This window comes from Haemorhous mexicanus, chromosome 11 (assembly GCF_027477595.1).
Source record: "Haemorhous mexicanus isolate bHaeMex1 chromosome 11, bHaeMex1.pri, whole genome shotgun sequence".
In the NCBI taxonomy this organism is placed as follows: domain Eukaryota; kingdom Metazoa; phylum Chordata; class Aves; order Passeriformes; family Fringillidae; genus Haemorhous; species Haemorhous mexicanus.
In genome coordinates, this window is record NC_082351.1 from 11,527,680 (window position 1) to 11,554,885 (window position 27,206).

The 27,206-nt window shown below is 35.6% G+C and overlaps 1 protein-coding gene across 1 annotated transcript in view; it reads right to left on the reverse strand.

The window, feature by feature from the left end:
• The window catches only part of ERC2 (ELKS/RAB6-interacting/CAST family member 2), a 398,530-nt gene that overhangs the window by 248,841 nt on the left and 122,483 nt on the right, over positions 1-27,206 (reverse strand). Inside the window, exons 7-10 of the mRNA XM_059856421.1 lie at positions 19,351-19,488; positions 14,609-14,749; positions 13,929-14,069; positions 4,349-4,542 (exon numbers count right to left, since the gene is read on the reverse strand). Of these exons, the coding sequence (XP_059712404.1) occupies positions 4,349-4,542; positions 13,929-14,069; positions 14,609-14,749; positions 19,351-19,488 (614 nt within the window). The remainder of the gene's footprint in view (positions 1-4,348; positions 4,543-13,928; positions 14,070-14,608; positions 14,750-19,350; positions 19,489-27,206) is intronic.

A 27,206-nucleotide genomic window follows, 5' to 3' on the forward strand; every position in this document is an offset into this window, starting at 1 on the left:
CAAATTTTTGATTCAGTATGAAGAAAATTAATACTTCAGCACTGAAAATACTCTGATTTAACAACTTTATTTGTTAAAAAAATACCTAACACGCCCTTTTCAAAAATGTAAGGCCAAAATAATCCCCACACAGCTAGACTAGTGCTTAAATCTGTCCCTGACACACAGCATTTTGTGCTTCTAAGAAAAGGAACATACTCAACAGCCATAAAAGTACGTTTTTTAAAATGCAATTATTCTACATACTGATGTTTTGTCTCTTGTGCAATAACTTGTCAGTGCTGTGTAGACTTACCTTCATGAGAATTCAAATCCAAATCAATTCAGAATTAATTAATTAATTGTAGTCTGAATACCCCAAGAGCTTCAATACACAGCTATAGTGTTATATACCTACTGCATATGAGAGGTAGATAACAGAAACAAAAAACTTCTTTTTTAAAACAAACAGGTTTGTCTCAAAGTATAATATTTTTAAATGGACTTTTATATTGTTGCAATCTTTGCTGAGAAGCTACACTTAGCCAAGCAAATGGCCAAGTATCTCACATACCACTGGGGAAATGTGGATCCAAGATTTTGCAATCTTCACCACGTTGTCATCACTTACTTTCTCTATTCAGTCTAAATTGACCAATGGATAATTTATATTCTATCATGTGCCAGTGCTCTTTTACTGAAATCACTCTTCTTTCCCTGAAGTGCTTATCCCTTCCCATATTTACACAGAACATGCATCCCTACAGAGCTTTGTTTTGCCAGAGAAACAAGCCACTGTTGCTTAGACTCCTCCTGTGTCATGAGCACTTCATTCCTCCTTACCAGCCCTCTCTGCACCTGTTGCCAGTTTTAATTCAACTTCCAGGCATATGACTGATGAGAAGTACACAGCAGAGTTCCACACAGAGCCTTGCCAGCACCTGATGACATTAATACCTTCCTATCCTTACTGCAGATATTTATTCTGACATATCAGGACTCACTCCTCATTATTTAGATCCCTGCTTCATTATTTAGATGGCTCATAATGACACAGCCATAAGCAAATTCACCCAATCTTTCTTTTCCTGAACTGTATCAAGGATTATCCTTAGTTTATATTAGGCAGCCTTACTAGTCCTAACTTCATAAACATGCATTTTATGCCACTGCATTTCACTTCATTTTGTGATTCAAACTCTCTATCACATTTCATAAACATACTTCTCATTCTAACACTATTAATAAAAGCTTTAAACAATACACTCCTTCAGTCCTGACAGTTCTGTTTCAGCTGCAGCTCCCTCTCCTTGGTGAGGCTCTTGGCATTAAAACTTGAGCTGATCACTACCTTATCCAGTTTCATTTACATTATTAAAGAAACCCCCACAAAAATAAAAAACCAAAAAACCCTGAACCACATTTCCTTCATCAAGAAAACCAAGAAGAAAAACAGTAAGCTAAATTTAACAAAAGTACATGATAGATTAAATGGAATATCTTGCATTTGATTTTAAACTTTTTTTAATTCTAAATAGATAAATTGTGAAAATTGTAATAAAAGTTATCAAATAGCTTAAGTGTAGAAGAAGGAGTAGTTTCTCCTGTGTAGTAATAAGAAACTGTAAAATAAAAAGTTAATATAGGGAGAGTAATTAAAGAATCAGACCAACATGATTTCATATGAGTAATAATATTAATCTGAAGTGATGACACTCAGGAGTGTGATAGTTTCTGAGCCAAGAAAATCACATTAAAACCAAAAGAATTACCATTCATATAAAGACTTCTTCATAATTATTAACAAGGTTCATCTGCCAAGTAGTACACACTTTTAAATTTAACTGCCCATATCTCAAAGTAGATATTTCTACCCCTGAGTATTTGACACTTCACATGTGTCAATACTTTCTGACTAGTAGAACATTAATATTCATCTCCTTGTTTAAATTTTTGTTTGTATTTGTAAATGATTACTACGACCATTTTTACTTTTCAAACTTATTTATACAAGCACATCTCATTAGGTTGAAGAATTCCTACGTGAATATAACAAATATTGTGAGGATACCACAGCTTGCAATAGTCTAGATTATCATTTCCTCAGAAATTTATGTTGATATATTTTGAAAATTTATGTTGTTGCAACTATCTCACAGCGTAAAGATATTGGCATAGAAGTGAATGTAGACCCCTGCAAGCTATGAATGAATAAATGCATTTTAATGTCACATTCATTTTCCTACAGGACCCCAGAGATGCCCTTGCATCTGAAGTTTGAGGAAATGTCAAATAAATGCTAAAGGTCCATACCAAAGTTTAACCACTCCATCACATTCTAAGTACAGTACATTCTCTTCAAAAGTCTGTGTTCACTCAGCAGTACCACATTATTTTCTGAGAAGTTATTTCAGGGTCAACACACTCATCAGCAATAACAGACTAGAAATTGGTGCTCCAAAACTTCACTGCTAAGATTGTAAAACATTTGAAAAGAAAATTAATACAAAAATAGAAAATTCTGACTCTCTACAGGATTCTCAGACAACAGGAACAGATTGCATGCTGACAATGCTGCACCAGTATCTCTGGACCCATTAGTTCCTTGTATCTTCATAATTGTCGTTTTGTAATCAATAATTCTCAATTCAAATTAATTTACTGCTCTCTATCAATTCTTTAACTCTTTTTACATAAAGTATTTAAATCAAATTAACATTTCCAGAAATTTGAGATCACAAGCTTCAGTACTTCATCATGACCATCATGATTTAATTCATTCATCATCATCCTTTAATTTTGTCATTTTAATATTCAAACATTCAACTCATTCATGAGTGCTATCTAATCAAGGTCTTAAGATGATCCTCTTGAACCCAAGATGACTGTGCCTACTAATGAGTCTGGTGTCATACAATAATTCAGTGTTACAGTGCAAGGAGGGGCTCAGTTGTTGTTTACACCTGGTGGTCACACCTGGAGTTGCTGCATTCCAAGTCTGGCTCTGTAATTGCCCCTGCACCCCTGCATGGAAAAGGCAGCACTTTCTCATCCACACAAAACCTCTAACTGTGGTGTCTTTTCCAATATGCTGCTTTAGGATTTTGGTGAGTGTAGGCAGAGCTCACAGGCATGGTGCACAAAGTGACCACTCTGGATGACTCACTTCCTCTGGGACCCCCTTTACACATTAAAATAGATGCAAACACTTGAGTGTTCTAAACTCTGATGTGCTGAGAGAGACAACTGCCAATTGCAGTTGTCCTTATGTAAATCATCAGTTCCATTTTAAATTCAAATCTCTCACTTTGAATTTGAGGTCTCCATTCTCATGGCACTTAACCATTACTGACCTCAACCAAACATCTGCAAAGAGTAACAAGTTTTGGCAGCAGGTAGCTGTGAAGATTGGTAAGTCATCCTCAGTAAAAGGTGCTCTACACATCTTTCTTTCCATGCTGGCTGTTTTCTGCCCCCCAAGGTAACCAGCATTTCTGACACCTTCCTCTCTTTCATAGTTATGCTCCCTAATGGGTGCTTGGTCTTGATTGGAACTAGAGCAATGATCACAAAAATGAAATCACTTTAACTTCTTTTTTGGAACCATGAATCAGTTTTCTTCTGACTTGATCATAATCGAACAGTTACATAAATTATTTGAAAACACAGAATTCCTTCTTTCATTCAAGCAAGAGTGTCTAATTAAAGGAAGAGAACGAAGAAAACAGATCAATCAAATAAATAGCAGGACCCCATACAGGAGAAGGTTCCAAGATCTATTTAACCACAAAGGCCACAAGACAAATCCCAAAACCCTCCTTTCCCCATTATGGAAAGCCTCTGCAGCCTTCCCAGACACAAGATAATCACTGCCTGGTCAACATCAGAAAATATCCTTTTGAAGCAAACAAAGACTACAGGAACACTGAGAAATAGTTACAACTATTATTAAATAGTCATGAGATGGATTAGAAATACTTACCAATACTTACCAATACTTTTCAGGACCTCTGAGAATGACTGTTGATGTTCACACTTGAAGAAACATGCAGGAGCAGGTCTGATTCACCAGTTACTAAAAAGACAGGCTTGTTCCCCAATATGTTTTTTTGTGGGGTGGTTGTGCCTGTAAATTGCACATGACCTTTCCTATACACGCTTGTTTTATGAAGAGTATTAAAAAATGGAAATCTTAAATTTTTCCAAAGTCAGCCAACAGGAGATGCAGTTCTCAAGCAGACCTTTTTTGTTCTTTTACAAAGTATAACCAATATACTCTTAAAAACATACTCTGCTTGCAACCTCTGCATCTGAAATGAAGATCAAGTAAGCAAAAATGCTACTCAATGTAAGACAATACAAAAATTACCTTTCTAACTCAGCAATTTTCTTATCTTTGTCATTCTTCTCATTCTCTACTTCCTTGAGTATTTCTAGAAGTCTGTCAACCTCAGCCTGAGCTTTTCCACATTCTTCTCTATAGTATGATGCCTCCTTGTCAAGCTGTTTCATTCTGTCTGCAAATTCTGGATTCATCCGTGCCTCCTCTTCAGCTTCATGAGCCTTCAGAATCAATATTTCAAAAAAAATAAGGGTGACAATAACTTAAATAGCTTTAAAAGCTTTACTTCTTCAGTCTCGGAGTTCAAGTTTACATTAAAAAGGATTATGGGTATTCCTGTCTGATGCATTAGAAAAATAAAAGAAAATATCTACATAGTCAAATTCTATTGTACTGAAAGGGGAGGAGATTTATTAAGGGGGGTTTTACATAATAAAGTGACCCCACTTTAAGTTTTTTCAAATTTAACAAAAACTCACCTTGTAATTCATTAAATTCACATTAAGTTCAGTGTGTTTTGACTATATAGGCAATTTCTTAACAAATCATATCCTCTTTTCCTATACAGAAACACACACTCTTTGTCCATGTATAAATACAGAAACACAGATACATATATACATATTGTATATATCTGTATCACCAGATGTCTCAAATGCAGTTTGATAACAAGAATTTAAAGGAAAGAAATTGTTTTTAATGCAGAGGTAATTTTAAAAGATAAACCAATAAACTAAAGAAGCTGCTTTCAGCAGACATCTTACCCAATAATCCTTTTTAGCCTATCATTAATACTTAACCTGAAACATCAGAGGAACAAGCCCATTGGTGAAAACAGCACAAACCTGGCAAACACATGCATGGATGGGTGGGAGTTCCACAGACAAGAGAGAACGCAATGAAAAAACAACAGTGCAGAGCCCGGGCCAACTCCCATCAAACCTAATGGCAAAAACCCAATTAACTTCAATGGGAGCACGACCTGGCACCGAGTGCTTTCAACTGTTGGCTGCAATAATCACAGACAGATGGAAACAACGATGCACTGCAATGCTTAGCCTACCCCTTGCTTCCCATTATTCCTAATTGGCATCTTGAAAGAGCAGGCAAGGAAAAAAGAAGTAGTTTAAGGCAGTGCACATTAAACATAGAAAATTCAGGTAACATAAAGGATTTTTTACAGAAATTCATGGTATTTAGAACTGAAGGTCCTCCAACTATCTTAGTACGCAGAGAAGACATGGACTTACTTATCCTTCTTAATTTCAGGGAATGGACAATGCAAGCAAGCAATGAAAGAAATGCAGATCAAAATGAAGCATGCATGTTTGGGAAAGAACTAATATAAACTACAGGTACTAGAAGGTCCATATTCTTTGCAATGGTTAAAATTTTCTGTGTAAATGAAGAACAAGACTGAGTTTACTATAAATACAACAAAAAACTGAAATTAGTAGGGGAAAAAACTTAGGGGGTTTGCATGTAACATATCATTTAAGCATGAGGATAATAAGAAAAAGATAGTAGATTTAAAGTGTTATTTATCCTACTTGGAGGTTTTTATGCAGAAGAAATATTTCATCACCAAAAGAAGCCAAGGGAATGACATGAGGAGCCTAATAAGCCTACTGACCCTGCTCTTCAAAATCTCTGTTTTGGTACATGCTCCAGTCCTGAATGCCATGCAGAGATAGGACTTTTTAAACCCAGAACTTGTTTCAAGGTAACATTGAAGGAATATCTTGATTTTACCGTTTGAGTGAGATGTCAGCAACACATTCCTTTTCAGGTTCATAATCTCCCCTTCACGATAAACTTGGATTTCTTTTATACCAGTTGTTAATTGTATCAAGAAATTTACTTTCAACTAGTTTTGTAATTTTTGAAGTCAATGTAATACTCAGACTCAAGGCCAATTATCTGAGAAAAGACTTTGATTGTCCATCAACCCTATTACATTATACACTTTAACATTACGTAGTTTTGCAAGGAATAATTTAATTCCATAGGTAAATTCACTCTAGAAAAAGAAATATAACCCAACCCCCACCTTCAAGATACTACAAAACTTATGCAAAACTTATTGTTCCCTATTCTTCAGATTTCTCCTCCTCTCCCAAGGGTAAACCCAGAATTTCACAGTTCCTCTCTAAAGGGTATTGCTCTTTTGTGTAACTCCCTGTCACCCTTCTGTCCCTTCACTTTGGTACAAAATTAATTACATACCAGCCTTGCTTCCATTGCTTCATAGAGAGGAGAAATACCCACCTTCCTTCCTCTAACCAGTCTTCACTTTAGCATGAAGTGAGTCTCAGCTTCAGCCCAAACACTTTCCCCATGTACCTCTACCCTTCTCTTACCCCAGAGCAGGAAGCAATGCAGATGAGGCAGAGAAGCCTGTCTCTTCTTTATGTTTCATTGTCACACTGCACTTTCTACAAGGAAAATGCATAATTGGGCAAGAAAGTGACAGAACCACCAATGCAGAGGTGCCAAATGTTCTACTACCATGGGTATTCCTGACACACAGCAGCTCAGATACGTACTGAAAAAATTACCTACTGCAAATTACCTAAACAAATCACCACCTGAAATAATAAATATATTCCTCACTTTAGCCCTTTAAATCTCAGCTCAACAGCATGCTAAGGAAATCAACATTAAGGTGCAAAAGTATTTTCAGTTCTTGTTTTCTGTGGTACTCATGCAATTCCATATTTGTGGAATGTATTTTTGGAAAATTCTGCAGCACAAACTGGGTCACTGCATTTCCTCAACATGAAGTGGAACTTTGAAAATATGATTAAATGTGATTAAGCATCCAACCAATGTCACATATAAATCAATGTAAGCATTAAGTTACTACAAGGTTGGTCTTAAAAAAATACTCTAAAAAAAAAAAACCTGTTGCAAAAAAAAAAAAATTGCAGACCACCAATTGATCCAATTGCCTCTACTTTTCAAAGCACTTAGAGAATCTTTTTTGGAACATTGTCAGGAACCAGATTTCTACAAGAGTATTGCCCAAATGAAGAAGTAAAGGAAAGTTAGTTAAAAAGGGAGAGCAAGAACAAAAAACCAATTTTTACAAACAGCTTTCTGCAGGTGGTACTTTAACCTGCAATTGCCTTTAAGGGACTCTTCACATTGCAAACATAGCTGCTGATACCAGAAAAGAGCAAAACACAATCCATCTGACATTGCCAGGACAAAGGCACAGAATTACTTATAAGGCCCCATTTTATTTTATGGCTTTGAAAGATGTGTTTGGATCAGAACCAGGCAACCTTTCTGAATTTGTTGTGGACAGCTCAGGGGTGATTTGTTGACAGATGGAACTTGACTTTTGAGGTCAAACAGTAGGCCCAAAGGAGTTAAAAGGCAGCTCAGTTGATATTGACCCTGCTCCTGCCAGGACAGGGCAGATCTCTTTGGTTTTTTTAGGCTGTAGACTGAACTGTTGGATCTAGTTCTCGAGAGAATCTGCATGAATCACTGAATCAAATCTGCCTATTTCTGCTGTCCTCTCCTTTTTCTGTTTAATTTCTGTCTGCTGTTCACTCCCTAAGTTCTCTGTTACCTTGGAAAACACATTTTCTGTTTCTGTGGGGCTTTTATGGGTAAGAGGGACTGGTCCATGTGTATTTTTCAGCTTTCTTATATTTGAATCTGCACGTGATAACCCTTGTGTGTACAGATTAGGTTAATTTCAAACTAATCCACTCACTTTATGATGCTTTTTCTCCCAATATTATGACTGTGATATTGTATGTTATTTTTACAACTGAGTAAAAATAGCATAGCACTCTACCATTAGAATGTCACAAAATTTTACAGTAATTATACATCTGTTCTCATCTTTGCTTCATAAGCACTGCAAATGGTTTAGAAGAAAAGTAACATTTCCTCATGAAAACCACAAATTTCCTACAGAAATATCATAACAGTGTGGCACAGACATGCAACATGAATTATTTAGGCTATTAAAGTCTTATGCTATAGTCATGCATGTATTATTCTGCATAATAGAAATGGAGGGATAGATAAGTATTTCATTTTTAAAGCTTCAGACAGAAACATACACAGAAATCAAGTGGGTACTAAAAAAAAAAAAGGAACAGCAGAATTTACATGCAAGATATTTATTACTTTGTAAGATCCTTCAAATTTTAGTACTTCCAAGAATGAATGGGAAAAAAAGATTGCTGTCACACAAATTTTCTTGTCTCCTTAAAACTCAGGAGGTTTTCATTTAACTTTAGGGACTGCTCTAAGTAATTTATGGTGTACTCTGCAAGTAGTTTAAATTTTCATCTCACATTTCTCTTATATAAGATCTTGGAAAATTTAGTCTTTAATATTCAGAAAAAGGTTCACCTGAACTCCAAACTCAGTACAGCATGATATTTAAATGACAGCACAAAGGCAAAAATGTAATTTCTCATAATCAATTTTGCACAAATTCTCATTGGGTATTTCAATAAGTTCACCTTTAAAGCATGAAGAAATGTATATCCAATTCTATTTACAACTTATTCTCATATACGTAGGAGAAGAAAGAAGGTGAGCAAGAGAAGTTTATTTTAAAAAATCAGCTTGTGGGTATAGTACAATTGCTGCCTGGTGCCAAAGGAAAAGGATCTTGAATCTTTATAACTTCCAACAGGCTGTCCTTTTGAAAATTAACCACATAAAGGCAGAAAAAACAGTTAAGAAAAGGACTGACTTTGGAATACTGCACACAAACAGATTAGGAAGTAACAAATGAACTCTATACAGTAGAATCACTAATACTGATCTACTGACTGGCCAGTATTTATGAAAACCAAGCTAAAAACCAACAGTAAAAAGACTCCAATCTGAAAAGACATGCACAGGAGCAGAGCAAATGACGTGAATAGAAACATAACTACCACAAAAGTGACCCAAGATGATACAGAAAAAAAGGGGTTTATCATTGCAAGGGACAAGCTCTTTCTCCAGCACTGTGCCAGAGGGTAGAGGTGATATCAGGTTTTATGCTATTGTGCTAAAATTTATGACTAAATTCTAAACACAGGTAATCAACAACTTCAAAAATAAATAGAGCAGATTGTATGGGAATCTCTTTTCCCATACCAAAGTCATGACATATCCATGACAGGGTTGGAGCTACAAAACCTAATCATAATAGATTCCAAAGCTGGAATCCTGGTCCATGGGCATCCATGGCAAAGCTCCCCCTGACTCGAGCGATGGCAATACCTCCTCTAATGTGTAATATCACATTGCTTAAGCTACAAACCCACTTGTTCTGTATATACACTATCCAAATTACAGAGTAATTCTGACTAGGATTACTATGTAAACCATAGCTTTTTAATTGCTCTTACAGTTACATCTTTTTTCTGTCCTGTGATGCTCACAGCACATTACATGTAACAGTCTCAGTCAAAAAGAGGGAATCTCCTCTCTGCAGAGAAAAGGTTTGTTGCTGCTCTTCCTCAAATTGAAAAAGGAGTCAAGTCAAAAGAGATATTGTGCAATAAAATCAGGCATTGGTGAGAACATTAATGCTAAACAAGCCAAAGCAAAACCGTGTTTTTGCAAAAATTGCCTTTTGCACTTATCATTTTATATTCAGTATTTTCTTCACTTAAATACAAAGTTTCCATGTTCCTAATGTATATATGCTAAATGTATACACTCTTTAATGAGTAGAACTGACCTATTTTAGTCATATGGACTTTTGAAAATACTGCCAGTCATTTCCTGGACATTATTATTCATCTAATTAACTCAGTCACTGAAGATAAACTGAATAAATTAGGAGTCATATAAGTTTGAAGGATCAAATAAAGTACTGTACAAGGAGGAATTAAAAAGCAAAGCAAAAGGAAAAAAAAAATCAGCATGCATTTTCTAATGGAGAAGTTGAGGACCTAAAGGATGTTTCTCTTCTCAGAAACACGGTATGTACCTATTTAATACATTTCAGGTTCTTAAAATGGCCTTCAAGTCCACAAAGTTCATTTATTTGGATATAATGGATACAGCAGAGTGAGCACCAGGAGTGTTCTGCAAAGCTCCACAGAGGAAGAGCACAACACAGTAAGGGAATGGATCCTCATGCTTCCATATGTTACAGCGGGCATTTTAAAAATGAACTTACTGGATTGTACATCTGATTGAACAACTGCTCAGCTTGCTACATTGCAAAGTTGGTAAGGAGTGAAGCACAGACAGGAAAAGAAGGAAAGATCCAGGAAAACAGCATTAGCGTAACAAAACCAGTGCATTTGCACAGAAGAACATGTCATAAAAAAAAAAAGAAAAAAAAGTAGAAATTTAAGATTCTAAACATTCCTTGGTGAAAGTGAGAGGCACTGGGGAAACATAAATGTTGACTTTGGCTCCTAAAAAAGAATAGCTGGAGTAAGAAATTTAAGGTTTGTGTTACTTTCCCTTTCTCAAGTTAAATAACCCATGAAATAAAGAGAGGTGTCCACTTTTGATGATACATTAAGTGCTGGTCTCGAGCAATGAATCACAAGAAGTGCTTTTGGCTGAGGCTGCAATTTATCACCAAAGCTTCAAAGACAGTAATAATAAAAGATTAATTAAATAGTATCATTAAATTTATTACTTTCCTTTTGTTTAATACAATACTGAATTTTCTATGCAGAATGACTTTCAAACAGTACAGCTTGGCAAATAGTTCTTTAGCAACTGCAAATATGTCAGTAAGCAAGAAAATTTAAGATAATGAAAAACAACAAAAGGAGGAAATTCTGGAGTGGATAATAAAGATTATATATACACACATATATATAAAACACTTTGCTACCTATTAGGTAATTCTCCTGCTGTTCTTTCACAAGTAGCAATACGAAGTAAGTCAACAAAAATCTATGGAATTTCGGGAAAAAAGCATTGACCATTCTCTGGTATTTAAAATTTTTTCTTTCTAAATTTTTATGTATTTCAATCCATAATATTTGTCACAAAATGTTCAATAAGCATGTCTGTAATTTAAAACATTACTTTTTATACCAACATGATTACTTCGTACAAAGTAATTGTCAGATGAATAATTACTTTGTACAAATATCCTCTTATTTTTGAAATGTGCCTACTGTGTAAAATCACAGGTTTAGAATCAGCATATTTTTCTTGCCGAAATGCAAAAAATCCAGTTATGCAGTACTAAAAAATATTTGGATCTAATCAGAGCCAATAAAATCCATCGTTATTATCAATAAATGAATCCTATTGTCTCCAAAAAACACAGAAATCAGGGAAAGCTGGGGAGGAGAAACTCCAGAAGCTGTTTTGGTGTTTTTTATTCACAACTGTAGTTTGCACTTGCCCCCTGTGCACATTTTCCTTCAGATGTAGCACTTACCACCATTTGTGCTCATGCTAAACTCACTCCCAGCAAATGGGAGTACACAGGGTACTATCTTCATATTTCTTAGTTTTATTTGTTAAAACTTATAAATCAAAATTGAATTATAATTATTTTACAGCAGCATAACAAAGTACCTCCTCCATGATATTTTTAGAGAGGAGTACCGTGTAAGCTACTTGGAATCTTTTCAAGGACACTGCCCCCCTTGGAGTGGGTTTGGAAAGAGAGAAGCAAACTGTGCCAGATGCCTCTGCTCCTGCAGAGGTTGATGCTCACACGTGAGCACACTCATGGGACACGTGGGCTCATTTCTGACCCTGTTGCTGGCCCCTCCTCCTCTGAGCCAGACATGTGCAGGAGTGACCCAGGTTTCTGTTTCACTCACTTTCCTGAGGAGTGAGAACACGGTGCAGGTATTTTTCTGGGGACCAATTACTTTTAACGCAGGGTATTTACAGGTTTGAACATAAAGTATTTCATTAAAGAAAATGTGAATTGAAAATGACTGTTTGGAGTCTACTGTCATTAACAGTCACTGTTTCTGTTCAATTAAGCATGCCCAGAAAGAAGGCTGTAACTGCATTTTATTGTGGAAATACCTGGTCTCCTAAAAATGGTGGGTGAATTTCCATTGGGGCTTTATGCTGCATTTATGATATAATAAAACTATTATGTTTTCAACTTTCATTCAATAATTGTTTGTATTTATACACAAGAAACATGCACCCTTTTTATACAAAAGGCATCCCAGACACTCTCTGACTTTTTTAAGTGCTTGTTTTTCCATGACTGTATGATGTGTTTATATGTACAGTCATAAACTATTGACTAAGGATTTCAAGTCCTTCAAGAGGATTTTGATGAGGGTTTTTTAAGTGATCTGTGTTTCCAGGGCCCTTTTAACTATATTTTTTAAATGAAGAAAAAAATATATTTCAGATTGTAATGAAGTATCTGTTGAAGTGTAGTGCAAAGTACACAAACATTTATTCTAACAAACTAAAGCACCCTAAATGCCTTCCAGATAAACCTCTTTTTTTGAAATTTTAATTCTACTATCAACAGCATTTTTAAGGTATTGGACATTTAAATTATTTGTGTTTCCATTTGTATATGTTTATTGAAAAAAAGCTTCCCTTCCTCTCAACTAAAGACCTAATGCAGGCACCTAATTGCACTTAATTCATTCTGAATTAAGACAGAATACAAGTATAAGGTTTACACGCTGGTATCCTTCATAATTTGCAATACCTTCTTCACAGGTCAGGCTATTGAAACAGTGCTTAATCTGAGCAGGATACTACTCAACCTGGGTAAAAAGAGTGTCAGAATATTATGCTAACAGTGATGACATTCACAGAACAAATATTAATTACCAGAAAATGAAAAGCTATATCAATATTTTAAAAAAACAAAAACAACACTTGATGTACACTTAGTCATGAATTGCAGAAGGCAAACGTAATGCCTGACCCCATCAAATACATAATGAGAACAATGAGAGCAGACATTACTACAACACAGAGAAAGGTCAAAGAAACAATGGTATCAAAACACTTGCAAATCATTTAAGCAAAATCTAGTTTATTGCAGCAATTAAAGTAAAACCATGTAATAAAATACAGGGTTTGTACGTTTTCCTTCAAATGCTTGCTTCCACTTCTTGCTGAAGAGAAATACTAAATTGCCAGCTGATATAAACTTTTGATTATTTTGCTTAATTATCACAAACGTGTTCACCAACAAAGCCAAAAACACATCAAAATAAAACCTAGCTAGAGTTTTCATTTTAGGAACTGATTTTTTTTATTAGGAGTTCCAGCATTTCTTAAATAAGCCTTTAATTTTTTTTCTCATCCTGTAAACATTTCAGTTTACTTCTAAAAGTGGTGTTAATTCACACACATAAATTACTGGTTTGAAAATTCCTTTCTGGCCTTTTCCCTCCAATGCCCTGCTCTCAGTTCATCTATTTGTTGCAGCTTCTCAGAATTCCCTCACAGAGGTACTGAGGACAATTTCTGAGGCTCACTAGTGGCTTTTGTACAAACCTCTTGAGACAAAGCAGTATTTGATGCAAGCATCAGCAAACAGCATAAGATGGGTAGATTCTAGATTTACTCCAGAAGAGTAAATAAGTTCATCACTTCAAAATGAGGGTATGGGATGCTGATTTTTGTTTTGCTGATTGTTTGTTTGTTTTAAGATGGAACTTACCTTTTTCAACTGTGCTTCCAACTTACTACACTCTTCTTTCTTTTGTTCTATGGCTATTTCTAAAGACTTAAGTTTGGAGTCTCTTTTCAGCCCTGCTGATGCCAATGAAGATGCATGTTCTTTGAGATCGATTAAACTAGACTGGAAAACGACCAAGAGTAAAAAGTTAATTCCTAGTCACCAGGACACTAACTCATTGCCAACTTAGCAATCACTTGGATCCTGTTCCCCCTCCCCCAAAAAGAGCTGACTCAAAGATAAGCATTGATAGCAAAAGACACCATTTTGTGCATACAACTGGAACCACGGGAGCTGGCATGCACTGAAACACAAACACTCATCGTACAGACAAGCTCATGTCATATTCTGGAGGTACGAGCACACTGAAAACTATTTCTCCAACTGACAAACAAAAACAGGAGCAGCAAGAGAATATTTGAGCCTAGTGGAAGCTTAGGTAAAGGACAAAGAGATTATGATGCACAACTACGTAAAAATTGAAGCAATATTTTAGGCACAAATGAGGACTGTGAACAATGTTTAAGAAAAGAGCAGTTCTGAAGCTGAACAGCGAAGTGGCAGAATTTCAGTACTTGACATGATTCAAGAGTAATCCCAATGCACTTTCTTTCATCATAATGACATAGATAGAAGAGCAGAGTTTTTAAGAACAGACTGACCTCTTTTTCCGTCAGTTCAGCTTGTAAAGCATTAACTTTCTCCTTCAGGTCCTTGTTTTCTTTTTTATAAGATTCAATTTCTTCAAGTCTTTCTCTGTCATCTCGATCCCTTTGCTCCTTCAGACGCTCTATTATTCTTTCCTAACAAGGGAAAGAATTACAAAACAAAAAAGTTGGAAATAATTTTAAGAAAAGATAGCATTAAATTTGTTTGCATTATGTAGCACTTATGAAAAAAAAAATACCTGCAGAAGCCGAGGATGAGTTAATGGTATTAAAGTCAATGCAAGATTTCTCTAGATTTCAAAATCATAAGATCAAGTTTTTAAATATTTGACAAGAGTAACACAGCACAGGAACTTCATTTAAGAGCTATACTGATACAAGTATGTTTAGTTTTGTGACAGATGTGGAAAGAAATTAATTCACTTCAATAATGAATTTCCCGCATTCAAAAAGTGATTGAAATCTTGGAAAAAAGTTCAAAACAAGCCATGAATAGTTTCCTCAAAGGTATGAGCAGTTCACTCAGCTTCAATTTTGTTATTACTCTACAGTGCTTGCAATAAGATGTCAAAGTTCCAGATCTAATCAGCCACTTGCCAACTGTCAGCAACTTAGAGTTTACATGTATCATATTTTGAGACGTCAAAAAAACAGCTGTCCAAGACACAGAAAAAGTACCCTGATACAAATTAAGAAACCCAAAGGAAGATTTTTCTCTGTCTAATTAACAGTAACCTTACAGATATTTAAACTCAACCATGTTTCTGTCTATTTTGCTGATTTCCAATAACTATTTCAAGGTTTGCTGACAATCTCCAATCATTGACTAGGAGATTAATTCAAAGGGTGAAATGGAAAAAGCAGACACAGTCATTAAGCTCTGATTATGTTCTAAAAAAATCACATTTCATCAATACTTGAAGGATGCAAATACCAATCAGAGAGAAATACTTAGGGTACAATGAAATAACCATTAGAACTGCATTCCAATTGGGAGCAGGTCTTGAAGCAGACTATCAGGAGAACTACTGGTATCACTGAGTGGTGGCACTCAGGTGGGCATAGAAGTAACACAATTCAGGTCCTGCACTTGGGTCAGGGCAATCCTAGGCTGGGCAGAGAACAGACAGAGCAGCCCAGAGGAGGAGGACTTGGCTGTGTACAGTGACAAAAAGCTCAATGTGACTCAGCTATGAGCACTCAGAACCCAGAACACCACCTGTGTTGCTGGGCTGCATCCAAGGCAGCGTGGCCAGCAGGTCAGGGGAGGTGACTCTTCATTCCTGCCCTGCTGACATTCAGCTCTGGGGCCCCCACACAAGGACACAGATGTGCTGCAGAGGCTCCTGAGGAGGGCCAGGAAGATCTGAGGGCTGAAACAACCTGGTCTAATGGAAGGTGTCCCTGCCCACAGCAAGGGGGTTGGAACTAGGTGATGATTTTTAACATCCTTCCAATCTAAACTTATGACACTAAATAACTTCAGGTTTATTCCTAGTAACAAACAATGTAAATTCTTAATACTTTGAATATTAAGATGCCAGCCTCCATAAAGTAGAACTGTTTAGTAATCATGAACATTCAGATTCCACCTGGTTATATTCAGAATTAACTTTTTACCAATTCCTTCTTGAAGATTTATTTACCCAAATGATTTTTTCATCTATAACAAATTAAACATAACACTATTTCATCTTTTTAATGAACAGTGTAGTTTTTTCTCAGTCAATCACAAAAGAAGACTAATTTGTCTGTCAGCTGCATAAGGCTAAATGTCAAAAACGTGTTAAAAGGCCCTAATAAACCATGTTTTGCTTGATTAACAGCTAACTTGCAGAAATCCCAACAATGTGTTCTTGTTTCAGTCTTGTTTGCATTGGGTAGCTCTCCTTATGCACTAATCTGGGACCTCACAGGTCTAATCTATTTGCACTTTATCACAGAAGCAGGAACTGAATTGCCCCAGCATATAGCTCCATTATCAGACATACTCCATTGCTTATCTGCTGTGTGCTGCTACAGTAGGACCAACTTTATAAATATCAGCTTCATGAAAGCAACCTCTTGAGCTGCTTTGGGCCAGTCCAAGAGCTGAGATATTCTTTGAAAAGTTTCTTGTTATAACATCAAGGCAGCTGATAGCACTTTTGCACAGTCTGATATTCAAACCTTTTTTTTCTTTTTTAATTGCAAAGTAATCCTTATTACTGTTGTTAAAAATTTTCAGTGCTTAGGAGAGGCTCTGAAATTAAGGATAAATAGTTGAATAAATATGTTTTGCAGCTTAGTTCCAAAATGAACTCTAATGTGACAGAAGTTGATTTCTGATTCCTGACAAGAGGACAAATCACACCAGCAATATCAGAAAAATTATAAGATTCAAAGAAGGAAAATTTGGCATTGTTTCATTATATCTACATTAATTTCTCATTTAGTTTTCCCAAGGTACCTAATCACTAAATACAAAAGAAAATCAAGAGACAGATACTTGGAAAAATCTATTTGCATAAAGAATAAGGAGACACGTTTTCTAATTCAGAGCCAAAATCTTAATCTGTGTATTTTCAAGAAAAGTGCAGGAAAACACTTGAGTTTTGGACTTTAAAAACAGCTTTATAATTCATTAATATCATATGATCATGTTTTAATTTGTTTTTTTCTTCCTAGGGATGCTAAGAAAAGCAATTCAATCAGTTTTCAGTAAATTGTGGTAAGCTAAACTTGTATGAATACATTTTATTTCTATTTTAAAAGAGCTTCCCCTGACAGTCCTGAAGTATTTTATTCATTATTTTTGATAAAAATTCTAAAAACTATTGAATGGACAAAGAATTAATATAATGCAAAAAAAAAAAAAAAACCAACCAGCCTAATCTCAGGGTATAAACACAAAATTATATAGTTGAAAAGTAGGTCTGATGCAATTTCTAGAAAGAAAAAGCACGCAAACGAAATGGAAACCAGGTATTCCTAAATGAAAGCATCATCCTTTCTTGACAGCAGTACATACTGAATTGATAAAAGCATTTATACTGATGCACTTGCTAATAAACAACTCACTAAGGGCTCTGTTTTGTCCCACTTGGACAAACTTCTATTCCATATTTCTACCAGTATTCCCTGTGGAAATATGAAATAACTATTGATAAAGTCTGCAGGTCTGAAGAACGCTGCTGCATAAGAAAGTTTCTGAGAGCAGTCAGGAGGAATTGCAAAGCTGGACACAGAGGAATGAGGCACATGTGTAAACAGACACTGTCAAAGTATTTAGCTGCCAGAAGACAGAAGAAAGCCAGGTGTAATTGTCCATTTGGAATTTCTAGAGGATGGCAACTGGCTTCTTTCAGTGTCTAAGTTCATTCAAGAAATCACCCATGACTTTGAAAAATCTGCCCTTCCAAATATGGCCTTCAAGGGACTTACAATAGAAGAGAAATTGAGGGTGATTTCCCTGTACAACAATCAAAATCATACAGAGAGATGCATTTACCTTGGAAACTTTCTCCTCACTGTGGCTCATGCTCTCAGATCAAGCCCCCTGTTTTTCCAAAAGTAATCTGAATCCTAACTCGGCAGAGGTGCTTGCCTCCTACTGCTATGCAAGTCTCCATTGTAACAGTCACTCTACTTCCCAAAGGACTGTCTTAAAAAACCCTCAGCTGCCTCTATGGGCACTTTGGGAAAGTGACTAATCCAAAAAAGATAGTTTACAAGGAGAGAAAACAGATTAAAAAGTACTTTGTCATTTTTCTATTAACATGCTGTGAAATTGATGAACACTGTGTCCAGATTAGCAGTGAAAGATTACAGAACTGTATAATTTTTCTGTACAAATAAATGCTTATCCACATGAATCAATACCAATAATAACTTTTTTCACTGTTGTTGATGAGGCAAATGCAAGAAAATCAATTAAGCACACAAGAAATAAAAAATCTGACATTAACATTGTATGTGTCAGTGCCAACACCACAGCAGCATTTTCAAGTCATATGCAGTCATAAATACCTTCATAGGATTACACACTGCAGAATGGCACATATTACTTTACTGTTCACATTTAAGTAGTATATTTTAAAATCTGTGAGCTGAAAAATGTGGGTATTTGTACTAATTTTTTTGGCATATAAATTCACTTGCATTACCTCGTATTCAAAGTGAACTGAAAGAAGAAACCTGACCTCACTGAAACTGGTAGGAATGTTGCCACTAATTTAAACAGTTTAGATTTATCCCTTCTCCTAGGTATTTTCAAATTAAAGGCATAGAGTTTGTAATGGAAAAAAAAGGAATGCTCAGTGTAGGAAGCCAATAGAGCTCACAGGAAGCCAAGGTAACAGCTGACACAGCCAACTGTTAATGGGAAAAATAACAGGATAATCATGATCACAAAGACAGAAAAATGCCCAAAATTCTACCTTCTTTAAGTCAGGTGTCCAATGCCTTTCAGTTCTTTCAGAGAATAACCACTCACCTCATTGACTAAGGCAAAACTTTCCTATGTCCTGGGCCACTTTCTCCATAAGTATCAAAGGACATCACCTTTCCCCTCCAAGTTCTGTGTCAGTTCATCCCCTGATAGTCATTCCTGCTCATCCTACCAGAACAGGGCCACCTGCTTCCCTGACAAGGCCACTAGCCTCTGAGAGAGCTGTCAGGCCAACTTAGAAGCACATTTTCTGCACACACTTCACCCACAAGAGCAGCACATAAAGGTTTTCAAGAGAAAACATTACCTTTTCTGATAGGGCTTCCTCTAAGGTTGCCAATGCTGTGTCTGTATTACTGGAATCCGTCTGCAGCGACTTCACTCTGTCTTTCAGATTAGTTAGTTGTTTGTCTTTGTCCCTAAGTTGCTCCTGTAGATTTTCAATCTGTAAATAAAAACATTACAATAATCATCAACCTTGTCATAATGTTCCAATGCTGAGTGCATACACATCACACACATGATACACATGCCTCATCACACTGCCAGGTGTGTAACTGCTATATCAGCAACAGTTTTAAACTTCAGGCTTTTCTATTTTGTTTTATTTTGCTGAAGCAGTATAATTTTCCAATAAAATAAAGGAAAAATCTCACTGCGGTCAGGTGTTTTATTATTTAAATATTTTCTGATATTAATCACTCTAGTTTAAGGTACTTTGTTATCTCAGTAATTCAAAGTATGCCTGGAATTACTCCTTTAGATTATTCCTGTTCAATAAGAAGGATGAAAAAAGGGTGAGGCAAAGCAATTTGAGTGAGCCTTAAAAATGATGAAGAAGAAAGATTATAACCTGCCTATCTAAAAATCTCTTCTTCCATGATGCCTTGCTGTAAGGAAAACTAAGCTGGGCAGAGATTAAGATGTTTATTCTTAAAAAGGCCAAACCCACAAACAACCAAACAAAAAATCTCAAGGGGAACCACCTCCATTCACTTTCTTCACCTCCACGAATATTTCAAGAGTGTCACTCTATTTTGGATATTTTAACTTCTTTAAATAAAACTGGTTCCTCATCTAGAAAGTATTTGAACATATTGCTCAAGTACCTATAAGCACACTGTCATGATTTATAGTGGCTAATTCAGGAAGAGTTAAATCACAAACATTTCGCACAAGAAGTTGTCCACAGAGCAATGTGGACTTTGGAAGCCAATGTGAATAAAAGCACTCAGCTTCTGATTGTGATGGCAATCCCCTTCTGTGGCTGTAAGGCACTGTGACCTCTGGGCAGAATGCAGGGGGGGTGTTGTTTCAGATGTGTAAAATTTCATTAATTGTCTGTTGGAAGAATCCCCTCCCTCCATCCTGCACTCTCTGTGCCACTCATTATTATGCACAAACCCAAGATTTTTCATTTAAGACTTCACACAAATAAATAGTAACAAGAAAATTAACTGGTCTGTTATTCTAGTATGCAATTTCAGATATATAAGAAAATATGCCAAAATCCATGATGTATCATTTGTTCAAAACTGGTTTTAAATACGTTGTCAACAATAGAGAAATTATTACTGTCAACAGACATTCAAATTCTTTCATCAGTGATTTTTTTTTTTTCAGTTTGGATCACATTCTCTTGCTACTGAAATGAATGCAGTTTTCCTATTCTTTTTATGATGTCATGATTTTTTTTTTCACATACCCAATATCTTTCCATTTAAAGCAACTCAGATTTTAAGAGAAGCAGAAGCTTTTACAGTTACTTTAAAGATTTCTTTACAAACCTGAAGTTGAATTCAATGCATGTGCAGCTCTGCAGAATTCAACAGTTACGTCAATAAAAATTTGATCTCCATATGCAAGAACATACCACCATAATCAAATGCACTTTAATTTGGGGCACACCTTGGTAAAAATTCTCCTCCTACTACATTATACAAGTGTGGGAGAAAAAATCCTGAAGTTTTGACATCATATATATCTACAATTAACAAGTCATAAAATCCACAGTACAGCTGTGTGAGCTGCATAAAGTGTGTTTCTGAAAAAATAAATTTTAAAAGAATTTAAATTAAAATTAAAACAAATTTTGAAAGTAAATTTGGAGGAGCACAATTCAATTAGAAATTCTTTACAGTATGTCAAATACAAGTCTTGTACCTTTTTTCCTTTAATATATATACATCGCTTGGTATATCAGATTACTGCTATGAGCCAAAGATTCCACTTGCTGTGTAAACTATAAAATACTAAGGAATATATAGAAAGGTCTTTTTGGGAAGACCTGACATAGAATAGCTTACTCTTGTGAATGACCTCTTGCAATATTTTTCTTCGTGTGTATATTTTATACAGATACAGAAACATGATACATGTGTTAATGAGTTAAGAACTTTTTATTTTATGGCATGTGTATTAGTCACATCTAAAATTACATTAACTGGCATTCAGAGGACTGCACACTATGTTTCTTTCTTTACCTCATCCAAGTATTAATGATTCCAACAACTGCCTCATGACACCCTGTGGAATACTTAAGCAATTGCACATTTCAGCTTCACCAAAACAAATTCTCAAGTAAAAGGGAAATAAAACAGGAGAGTGAATATTGATTACATGTTCTTTGAAACAAAGTTAAGATCTGCTCCTTTACTATCATCAGCTTGACCTACCAATTCTAGGCACCCTAAATTAAAGTACTTATTTCCTATGCACAGTGCTTATCTGAATTCCACAGCATTTACACGATTTCCTTCCTCTTAAAACTAATTGAAAATATGAGCCAACCCTTAACCAAGAAAACATGTTCTAAAATTATTCAGCATTTACAAAATTCTTTCCTCAGAGGTAAAAGAGAACAGGCAGCAAATTAAAAACATCCCCATTGAATCACAACTGCTTTAAAATAAGGCACTCAATACATACTCCATAGATAAAATAAGAGGAAAGGATCTAATTATTCTTCTATTTGTGCTATATAAACCTGAAGGAAATACTTTGATGGGAGCAGGACCACACTGGGGCATGCTAAAGTAGAATCAGTACCACAGAGTATTTGTTCCTTGGGATGGGCACAGGATTAGCCAAGACCTACTGATGCAGACAAGACTTTATGACCAGCTAATCATAGAGTTCTCTCAACAAGACTACAGGAGACAAAGAGATTGAGAAGTCTCACACACTAAAATCTTGGAACACAAGATATGATTTAGCTCTTCCTGAGATTTTTAAATCCAGAAACAACAAACCCTCTGGTAACCTCTGTCATTCTCCAACACACAAATGTACTTGGGTAGAAGCATTTATGTAAGAATACAATTCTATTATTGAATAATGACTTTTGAGCATGCCTGAATTCAGTTTGTGGCAGGGACTGTCAAGACCATCTTAACCCTCAAGATCTTATTTTTTCTGATAGGAAGTTAGTTACAGTAAAGTTTTGTCAACATCTATTTCTTACCTCTGTAAACTGCTATTCCCTGTGCCAGGATGAAAGGAAAGTGCTCTATTCTTTCTGCTTTCCAGAAAGTGTGCATATTCCCCAGGCTTAACCAAGACTTTATTCCTTCTTTTAAAACAGTATTCTTACAGATAAATGTCTTTCCTATGAGGCATCCTGTCAATAAACCTAAGTGCTAATCTTGTCACCTTTTGGCAACAGTCTCAGGAATGCTTATTAAATACTCAAGGGATTAAATTAAATCTCACCCCCAGACTGGCTTTAAAAGTATCCAGTAACCCAAGTTCTCAAAAGAAAACTCCTTTCATTGTCAAAATTAAGGTACTGTACTATGAAGCTTGCAAGAAAATTATACAATCAAAAAAATGTTCCATGCTATAACAATTTGCCTTCAGAGATTTGCATTAAAGTATAAGAGAATTTAAGAACCTGGAGGAGAGTCAGGATCTAAGACTTCTTGGTCCTACCTCATGAAACCATAAAGCCATATATTTAAACTTAGCAGCAAGTATTTCACTCTCTTCTCTGTATTTGAGTTTTAAATAGCTCAGACAATAAGTATTTTGTAACAATGGGGTTTTTTACTCCAAAAGTTCATTTTGCTCTAGTCTAAATTTCCACAGGCAGAAGTGTTCAAGATTTGTTTCAAATTGAAGCACAGACTATGTCAATTCCAGTGACATAGATCAATAACATAAGTTTAGTTTTATATAAATTTAAAATTGACACCTAGGAGAGAAAACAGAACTTCTGCATGTATCATTCACATTACTTACAACAAAAATCTTTGTATTTTAAGAAATTAAATCCTACTAAATATTTTTCCAAGTACTGTTACAATCTACTTTAAACAAGAAAATGGGATTTAATAAGCAGCATTCATCCAAGATGAGCATTATCTATGACTACTTTAAACTTAGTATTTTCAGACTACCTTCTGCCTTATAGACATAGATAGCAAAAGATAAAAGTAATGTATCTATTAATCAAAACATAAAAATCCAGGATTAGTTCAAACATAAAACTAAATGGCTACTTACACATAATTTATTTTTATTAGTAAGACTCATGGTAAATGTTCTGGCTCATATGGTCCTTTTCAGAAATGTCTCAGGATGTCCCAGAACATGAAACCAGCTTTGGTAGTGACTCAGCAAAATAGATGTCTACAGACATCCCAACATCTCCTTCTGGTGTCTATGAATGTGTGCATGCTTAATTTGTAATGAAACAACCAGAAAAAAAGAAATTACATTACCATGACTATAACTAAACTACTATCTGAGTAGTAACAGTAGACTTAATACAGAGGTATATTTTTTGGAGAGTGCTATTGATTTTTAGCAATTTTTTTTTTACCAAATGGTGTACAGTTATTAAATACCATATCAGGCAAAATATTTGAGCATTAACAGGCTCTACAGCAGCTATTTAGAGCTTCAGACTATGGAGTGAGAGGGGAAATTTTCCTTAGAGTCACAATACTACCTGAATGCAATTCTTAGTTTAAGTAAAATTTCCAATAATAAAATGAGCCCATTGAAGGAGAAATTCTGCTTCACAGTTTGACATTGCAGATTGCCTTTGGACTTGAAAGAGACTGCCCCAAAAGTGCTTCCTCAGCCAGTGCCTGTAACTTTCCTTTTCCTTCCTTTTAAGTAGGTACATGAACAAGCATTAACTAGGAATACTCTTTCAAAAGCAAAGTATCACATATTTTAAGATTCCAAAAATTAAAATAAAAGTTAAGTAAAAAATTGTCCCATAATACAAAACTCCTTAAAATATTATAAAACAGGGGGTTGCTGCTTGCAGCTGAATATGTTCAGTAAAGTGTCAGATTTGTACTAATCTTTTGCTTGACTAATGTAACTGGAAAAAACTTATTAATCTTAATCTTATAATGACATGATAAAATATTCTTGGATTCCATAAGCAGATCCAATACCCACTAAAGTGCTTGATTATGTCTCAAAAGAATAACACTTCTTCCTGATAGCTGCCTATTGTGTAATATGTTCTCAATTTAAAATATTTCCAGAGTGCCTTCCTATTACTACCTTGCAAATTTATATTTTCCAAATTGAAGCAATACAGCAGCATTTTACTTACTTCAGATTACATCAGTAATCATGGTTCAATAGTACTTCTTAGCTTTATAGTCTTGTGTTATTTTGCCCCACAAGGCTTTACCCAACACCAGTGGTTGTCAATGGCCCAAAGAATATGGCCAGCTCAACCCTACTGGATGACCAAATCAGAGACAGTAAAGGTATTTTTAAAGCTGTCCATAAATATTCCACAACCCTTTAGGTGATGTAAAAGAACATCTCCAGCTATGGATGATCTGTGTGCCCATGGAGAAAGCAGTCTCCAGCTCAGTAGGTCTGCAAGGTTTCCACAAGAAGTGATTGATGTGTTTGAAGAATTTGTACCTCAAGCTGCCTTCAGGAGGACAGCTCTATGTGCCACAGCACAGCTGCAAAGGGACTGCTGTGCCAAAGGAGCTGCTGGAGCAGGCACTGCTCTCACAGCAGCCCCATGACAAGGGAACAGAGCAGTGCCATGAGAGGGTGATCACCCCACTGCCATCTTCCAACCTAATCCCAGCAGGAAGAAAAGAATCCTTCCCAATCTTGCTCTACTTGACAAGCTTAAGAAACAGAAATATACAGAATAAGACCAGAACAGGAAACCAGAACAAAAAAAGGTAATCAGAGCATTTTTCCTGATGTACATTTACACTCCTTCCCCTCAGAGTTACAGCAATTCAACACAACACATTTTCTACTTCTTTAAACTCAGATTTTTGCTGTGTCAGTCACACAGCTGATCAGATTAATACTGGGGTTTGAAAACTTAATTTTATGGCTGATCATTATTTTTATACCTATATTCTATATATGTAAGACTATTATATTCTATATATTCATTTACATTATCAACCACATGATGGTCTATTTTATTCAATGCATAACCATCATCTTCCTTTTTCCTTTGTCTGAAGTTGCTGATTTTTACATGCAATTTGCCTCTAAAGAAGTACCAAGTGCTTTGGACCAGAAGGATGTTAGTTTACAGTGTTCAAGCAAAATAAGGCTTAAAATTCTAACTGATTTCTAATTGAACACTAAAGCTGTAGTAGAAACCAAATACAAAGAAAATACAAGGCAAAAATAAGCAAGTTTACACAGATGGTGATATGTGGAGACAGGAATTTTCACATAATTAATTGAAGAAAATAGAGCAAGCAAAAAGAAGGGAAAGGTATAAACTGATGAAGTACGATGAAGTAATTAACACTGACAGCAGAACCACACTGTGGGATTCAGCCACCTGAACAGCACTAAGAGATGCTGTCATATAGAAGCAAAAAAGAGTTGCTTTTATATTGTATCTTACTAAAAATGTCACATTTTCTTACAACAAATCTCTGTCCTAAGGAGTAAGCAGTGGAGGAACAGAGGAATATTTTAAGATCTGGACGACATTCTTGCTGTAAACAGTTTAGTCCCACACGTTCACTCTGCCTATCCATTCATTTGATAATCTACCCAACATATCCACCACTGTATAGTCATAAAGCTGCAAATGACAAATTTATATTAATGAAGACATGAAATTTACATTGATATCAAGCTTCTGAACAGCTGTTACACAGTCATTAAACTTTCCAAGAGTATGCTAAGGCAAGTAAATCAGTCTGTGGTAGAATTCAAAGATCTATTCACATAATGTGCAAGTATTTCCCACGTCATTATTTGTTCTGTATGATTCAGTTTGTTAAATGCATCACCTGAGGATTAGAGAAATCTCAGGGAAAACAGCACAGTACAGAAGCATAAAGTATTATTACTGTATATGAAAAAATCAAATAGGATTTGAAGTTTACCTAAATAGAAAATACATATACCCAATAACTTCAGAGAGTGGGAAAAAATATATAAAAACGGGGAAAAGAATCTATGAACTGTTGATCAGTAGGGAAAAATGTATGTCATTTACTGGGATATGCAGTAATATTCTTTGGTCAGTACCTATTATATGTGACTTTTAAAAAATTGTCTTTATTCAATAATTGGAAACATCAACCTACTGTCTCAAGTATACATAGAAACTGAGAGCATCCTATTGCATCAATAAATAGAAGAAAATGCAACTAAAATTGGAGCTCAAAAGCGATAACTATCTTTTCCTATTCTTCTTCCAAAACAAGCATGAATGTTTGTTTTATTGTGCAGTCACTGAAGGAAATAATTCATCCACTTTTACTTACTGTAAGATTCCAGATCCTTCCATAATACAGGATTCAAAGTACAGGTACAGGAAGGATTCAGAGGAATCAACAAGCATTAAGAAAAAAGAGGTGTGCACTGAGTTTTCATACAGAGAGCAGAAGAAAACTCCCCCAGGGCTGCTTAGGGAAGAGCTCTGCCCTCAAGTCAGCTGATACTTTTACAGGGCTATAAAAGCAGGTCAGTGGGCAAACCAGCCAAGAGAGGAGAAGGCTGTCACACAGAAAGGAGCTCCTGGACTCAAAGCTTGGCTTCTGTTGCCAGACTCAAGCTGAGAAAGAGCTGGAACTTAATGCTAAAATTAACCTTCCCCAGGAAGCTAGCCAAAAGAAGCCTGGGCTGATAATATCCACTTGTGTATCTGGAAATACTCAGTCTCTGTCTCCTTCTCCTCAGGGGCTAATA